The sequence below is a fragment of the Ambystoma mexicanum genome, chromosome 10 (assembly GCF_040938575.1).
Source record: "Ambystoma mexicanum isolate Mex_15411 chromosome 10, UKY_AmexF1_1, whole genome shotgun sequence".
In the NCBI taxonomy this organism is placed as follows: domain Eukaryota; kingdom Metazoa; phylum Chordata; class Amphibia; order Caudata; family Ambystomatidae; genus Ambystoma; species Ambystoma mexicanum.
Window position 1 is genome coordinate 102,681,814 of NC_090932.1, and position 6,489 is coordinate 102,688,302.

General features: G+C 51.8%; 1 protein-coding gene across 1 annotated transcript in view; it reads right to left on the reverse strand.

Annotated features, from left to right (window-relative positions):
• Positions 1–6,259, reverse strand: part of LOC138491200 (cytochrome P450 2J2-like) — an 841,489-nt gene extending 835,230 nt beyond the window's left edge. The window contains exon 1 of the mRNA XM_069617585.1: positions 6,063–6,259. Coding sequence (XP_069473686.1) covers positions 6,063–6,233 — 171 coding nt within the window. The 5' untranslated portion in view covers positions 6,234–6,259. The remainder of the gene's footprint in view (positions 1–6,062) is intronic.
• Between the last annotated feature and the right edge of the window lie 230 nt (positions 6,260–6,489).

Consider the following 6,489-nt stretch of genomic DNA (forward strand, 5'->3'; position numbering starts at 1 on the left):
ACCACCCGGCGAAGGACGAGTCACGCCAGACTTACCCCAAGCACACCAGGGCCAGCAGACCTGTGTCGCGCCTGTGCCCCGCAGTGCCTGGGTGACGGCCTGCACGAACACAGAGCCCTCAGACGTACGGTCTGCTCGACGCTACACCCCAGGCACCCCCAAGGCCTGCTGAGTTTCTCGCGCCCTCCCAGTCAGGTGCCTGGGTGCCGGAAAGGAGTTAAGAAAATAAAAAAGCACTTCAAATGAAGTAAGTGCACCAGCCGCGATGCGTGCAGCATTTTCGGGGAACAAAAAGCTTTGGCAACAAGGTCCCACTCTTAGACCCAACGCAGAGGCCCAGCACACACGCAGGACCTAACCACAGGCCCACATAAGCCCCACAGGCGGCGACACTCACAACATGGACCCTTACTAAGCCCACCACATGTATTGAAATAAAATAACCAAAATGCCCCTCGTGACACCCAGCGACACGAAGGGACCCTTGGGAGCAGCCATAGCAAGAGGGAGCGCTGAAGGCACAACGACAACAAGCAGCCATCACACATGCCAAGCTCAGGCTCCAACACACAGATTTCCACCACCGAAGACAGTGGCAGACGCTGCCAACACCTCACAGCTGGAAGCTCGCCGGACTGCGCAGTTAAGCAGGAGAAAAGACTGCATGAGACCACAAGCGAAGCCATCCTACACAGCCAAGACCATGGCAGTCGACCCCACGGTGACGCCACAAGGCCGAAACCCCGACACCAGCACATTACTGGACACCACACAGGGGACCTTCATGCAACCTTTTCAGGCATTTGGGCCCCGCACTGGACTCCGCTGGGAGCTCTGGATCCAGCAGTTCGAGTTGAGCATTCTGACACGGGACATCACCAGCGAAGAGAAGAAGAGAGGCTGCCTCATGCTCAACCTAGGAACCATGGCCCTTAGAGTGTTCAATGCACTCCCATAGAGGGCACGGCAGTTGACTACGAGACTGCAAAGGATGTCCTCACCAAGAAGTTCAAACCCAAGGTCAACCCCGACTTTGAAAGGTTCAAAATGAGCCAAGCCAGACAGCTCCCGCAGGAAAACATCGATGATTTCCACGGCCGACTTCGGGAGATGGCCCTCGGCTGTGACTTCCCGAACGAAGATTTCTCAGTGAGGCAACAGGTTATACATGGACTATCCTCAGACAAGCTCCGGCGAGCCATCCTATCTGAAACCGACCTACCTCTTGAGACCATCCTGTCCATGGCACAACTGCAGGAAAGGACTGACGAACACGTGTCGGAGATGGAGCAGATAATAAGCCGTCTGCCACTAGACACCGAAACACAGCACAACAACATGTCCACAGTCAACTCCCTGTGGCAGCAAAAACCCCGGCAAGGACAGCCGGCCGCCCGTCCCGAAGACTGCCTGTGGTGTGGCGGACAACAACACAGGGGTGAACCCTGCCCAGCATATGGCATGACGTGCCACAAATGCGGAAAAGTGAACCATTACGCATCAGTGAGTCTGAGCTCTCGAAAAGCCAGGGACCACGCACCCCTGAGAAACACCCCAGACTGGAGGAACGACGCAAATGCCTGTGGCAACCCACCAGTCCATCCAAGACAGCACGACCGCCGACATAGGAACCAACCTGGAAGAGCACGCGGAAGCAGGAAAGGACAGGCACGAGCCATGGAAGGAGAAGACACCGACAGTAGTGACGATGAGCAATCCAGCAGATAACAATCCCCAAAGTACGCAAGCAGGCCCCAGAACACCCCGGCGAGACAAAATCCACATGATATCGGCTATCAAGCACAGGCATGGCAAGCAAACCAGTGAAAACAAATCACGCTGTTGCACCATAACAGTGGGTGACATACCAGTGACCATAATGATCGATTCAGGGGTGACGGTAAAAGTCATGCCAACCCACCAGGTTTGAAAAACTCGACCCCAGACCCATCCTTCGACGAAGGTCTGTACTGCTCTACGCCTACAGCTGCAAAAAGCCTCTTCCTGTCGTGGGATACTTCAAAGCGGTTCTCGCACATCATGGAATCAGCTGCAAGACCCGCATCTAGGTCGTGGACACTGGGATAGGGACCCTACTCAGTTGCCCAATGGCAGAACGACTAGAGGTTATCCAGTTCAACTTCGCAATCCAATCCAAGGTCATCAAGAATCTGCTCGGAAAACACAAGAAACTGTTCACAGGAATCGGATGTCTCAAGGGCAGGTCAGTAAAACTTCACATTGACCCCACCATAGAACCACATGCAGTACGGCACAGAAGAGTGCCCTTCCACATGAAAGTAGCCGTTCAAGCCGAACCGGGCAAACTGGAAGACCTCCGGATCATTGGAAAAAAAACACCAGCCCCAACCCCTGGGTCTCGCCAATGGTGGTCACAGCCAAACCCAAACAACTGCAGGCAGTGCGCATATGTATCGACATGTGCCTCCCTAACGGGGCAATAGGGAAAGAGAGACACATTACTTCCACAATAGACGAGCTGATTGTGGATCTGACCGGCACAACCGTCTTTAGCAAGTTGAACCTACGATCAAGTTACCATCAAATTCGCCTGTCCAAAGAGTCACGTTACATCACCACTTTTTCCTCACACCTGGGGCTCAGACGATACCACTGCCTCAATTTTGGCATTTCATCGGCTCCCGAAGTCTTCCAGCATGAGATACACAAAGTCCTCCAAGACCTACCAGGTGTCACAAATGTCAGTGATGACATCTTAGTATATGGCAAGTCAGAAGAAGAATGCCACGACCGGCTAGCAGCCACCCTACAGAGGTGGAATAATCAGGACTAACACTCCACGAGGAAAAGTGTGAATTTGGGAAACCCACTCTAAGCTTCTTTGGCTACGTCTTTAAAGAGAAGGGCGTATCACTGGATCCAGGAAAGGTGGAAGACATCAAGAACGCACAGCCCCCAACCACAGCAACCGAAGTGCACATTTTCCTGGGCATGGCGACATACTGAGGATGCTTTATCCCCAATTTAGCCACCATCGCCACCCCCCTGCGGGAACTCACGAAAACAAGGACACCCTGGGAACGGGGAGAGACCCAAGAGCATGCATTTCGGAAAATCAAAGACTCCCTCTCCAGTGATGCCACAATGGCATTCTTAGACACGACATGCACAACAGAACTACTGGTGGATGCCAGCCCGGTAGGGCTAGGGGCCGTGCTCACACAGATTGACAAAGAAGGGACTGTCTTCCCCATTGCTTTTGCAAGCAGGGTACTCACGCTGACCGAACGGAACTACCCCCACATTGAAAAAGAGGCATTAGCAATCATATGGCGGTGCAAACACTTCCACGTGTATATTCTAGGACACCCAGTGAAAGTGCTGACAGACCACAAACCGCTGGTCCCCATTTTCAGAGATTCAGCACCACACCCCCCAGCCAGGATTGAGCATTGGCTACTCCAACTACAACAATTTGATCTTGAAGTCCAGTATCGGGCAGGGGCCGACAACCCAGCAGACTTTTCCAGTCTCCAGCTAACCAAGAAAGCAATCCTGACGGGAGAATGGAAGACATTCCTCACGGCGGTTGCCCATAAAACGACCCAAGCGCAGGAATATTTGGAATTTTTGGAATACACAGGCAATTTTTGGAAAACACCATGAGCTAATAATGTCACTCGAACGACTCATCGTCAAAGGTCATCGAATTGTGCTGCCCAACACTCTCCACGAGATTGCCCTCAAACTGGCACATGAAGGCCACCAAGGGATAGTAAAGACACAGGCATTCCTCAAATCCCACATATGGATACCACAAATGCAACGAAAAGTCATGATACTCGTCGACACTAGCCACACGCCGGCCAGGACCGCCTGAACCAATGGAGTGTCCCCCGAGGAGCGAACGCCGCTGGGACGCCATCAGCATTGACGGTTGCACCATCGCAAACAAAGCGTACCTCCTCGTGGCCTATAGATGAGTTCACCCGCAACCCGGAAGTGGGGCCAGTCAACGCAACAGACGCATCAGTCACCACTGCGCTAGAAAATAAATTCGCAACTCATGGCATCCCCTCCTCCATTAAAAGTGACAATGGCCCACCTTTCACGAACAGAGGTTTCAAGAACATCATTGACTGCCTGGGGAACCAACATCACCACATCACCCCGTACTGGCTGCAAGATAACAGGGACGCTGAAAGGTTTATGGCCTCCATAAACAAATCAGTAAGGATCGCAAAAGACAAAGCGTGGCCATGGCTACCCGAACTCTACAGTTTCCTCCGAGCATACTGATTGAACCCCCATTCAGCAACTCAAGTTAGCCCCGCTACCATGATGTTCGGTGTACCCATCCAAGGGAGCCTACCCTTGCACCACTCGTGGAGACCCCCACCTGTAGACTTGGAACAAAAAGAGTGCTGGCAACGAGAGCACAACACCCGGGAAGACAGAGTCAGGAAGGCTGCACCAAGCACCCTCCAAGTAGGGCACACAGCACTTGTGAAGAACATAACACAAAAAGGAAAGGTGACCCTCCCCTACGAGTTGGTCCCCTGGACTATAACCCACAGGGAACATGGCCTTGTTACCGCCACACCAGGGTGTGAGACTGTGACCCAGAATGTGTCTCACTTCTAACTGACCCCTCCGGCCCCATGCGAAGAGTCGAAAGAGAACACAAGCCCCAGGGAAACCGGCCCAGCACAGGAGGACAGCCCCCCCAACAGGTAAAGGACGCAAAGAAGATCAGTGTCAAGATCCCCCGGCACCGGATGAAGTAGACAAGAGTGCGGCCGGGTCCCATACTGCACAGCGAGAGCGAGGGCAACATTATTCACCCCGGAAACGGCTAGTACCATCAACTAGGCTACAAGGATACATCTGGATCAGCATTTACACCCGCACGAGAAGCTGAAGATCCAGGACGGGTCGCAGAGGAACGGCTGAGAGAAAGAACAAGAAAGACTAAAGTGACCACTGTTTCATCTGTTTTGTTTGTCTGTTTCATTCACCCAAAGTTGGAAAGGGATGTGATGTCCACGTTACCCTTGTCACGTGGGCAAGGAAATAAAGGTGCGGGGCAGTTCCCGCTCTAGCACCGGTAGTGGCTGTGTGCGTTTGTTCCGTGCGGCTGGCGCTGTGCATCTGCCTCCATCCGGCCAGGCTCACCCCTGTCAGAGCCTGCATCACAGCTATGTCCACCATAAAAGGTTGAAAGTTTGAGTTTGACGCACTGGTTGTCAAACCTGTGAACTGCAGCTTTTTTCTCTAGATCTTAGCCCACGTGATTGTGTGTACTTAAAACTGCAACCAGTAGGCTACTGGCACAGCTCTTTAACAGGCACCCTGGGCTATCCTGCTGGCTATGGAACATATTTTTTTCAGGATCCAAATAGATCTCTACAGCAGGCATATTAACTCATTGAGCTACCTCATCATAGGAATAACACTAAAGGAAATCAGAGGCGTTTTTGGTAATACGTCAGGAAAAGTTTCGCGTTTCGGGTCTGTGACTGTTTAAAAACTTTTGACAAATATCTGTATGCCATCTGAGCATTTGATAAAGCTGTTTGCAAATGAAGGTTTCCAACAAAAGTACAACAAAGACTTTTTGCGACCCACCAGAGTACCTCAGACCGTTACTAACCAGCCAGTTTTTATTTTTTACACTTTGATGTTGAGGTCAGTTGTGGCAGGGTGAAGGCAAATGAGCTTTTTACCTAAGGCGCCATCATGCCTTGCACCGGCACTGACAACAACGAGGGGGCCTCAACAACCACTGGGCAGGGCTATACAAATAAATAACCAAATATATAAAATGTGACAATGTCCCTATCACAACCGTTAGTCTGGAATCATAATCCCTCTTTTCATGACTGTTTCCCTCTCGCGCAATTGGCCACCTGTTCCGCAATAACTAATAGTGGTGATTGTGAAAAATGGTCAAACTTTATTTACGCATTATTAATCATAGAGCTCATAAGTTGTAGAGATCCCTCCTTCAAGTGCTGCCCCCTAGTTGCACTACTTCCGGTTTGGACCATCCCACCACAGACATGTTGAGTGATACGTACCTGCATGAAGGTCTCGTGATGAAAGGTGAACTTCAAGGTCCACAAATTCCCCAAGAGGGGGACAGGGGTCCGCCCAGGGGGAAGCCTCTTTGCTGCATGTTGAAGTCTTATAAACTGCGCCACAAAGGCTGCCGCTATGAGAAAGACTAGAATCTCAGTTATCGCCAACATCTCCCGCCTCTGCTGGTCTGCTCCGAGGTGCTTGGAAACTTAACACCCCCCCCCCTGGTGATTATTGGTAGTCACTCACGGAGGCTTTAGCCCCGCCCCGCACGTGAGGGCGTGTTCTTTCCCTCCGCTGGCTTTCCTTTGCTTCCTCCAACTGTCAGTATCAGTCTAAAGTAGAGCCGCCTCCGTGTTTCTCTCCAGTGTGTGTGTGTGCCTGTGTCGTCTTTTTCTCGCGCTGTCTTGCTCTCACTCACTAATG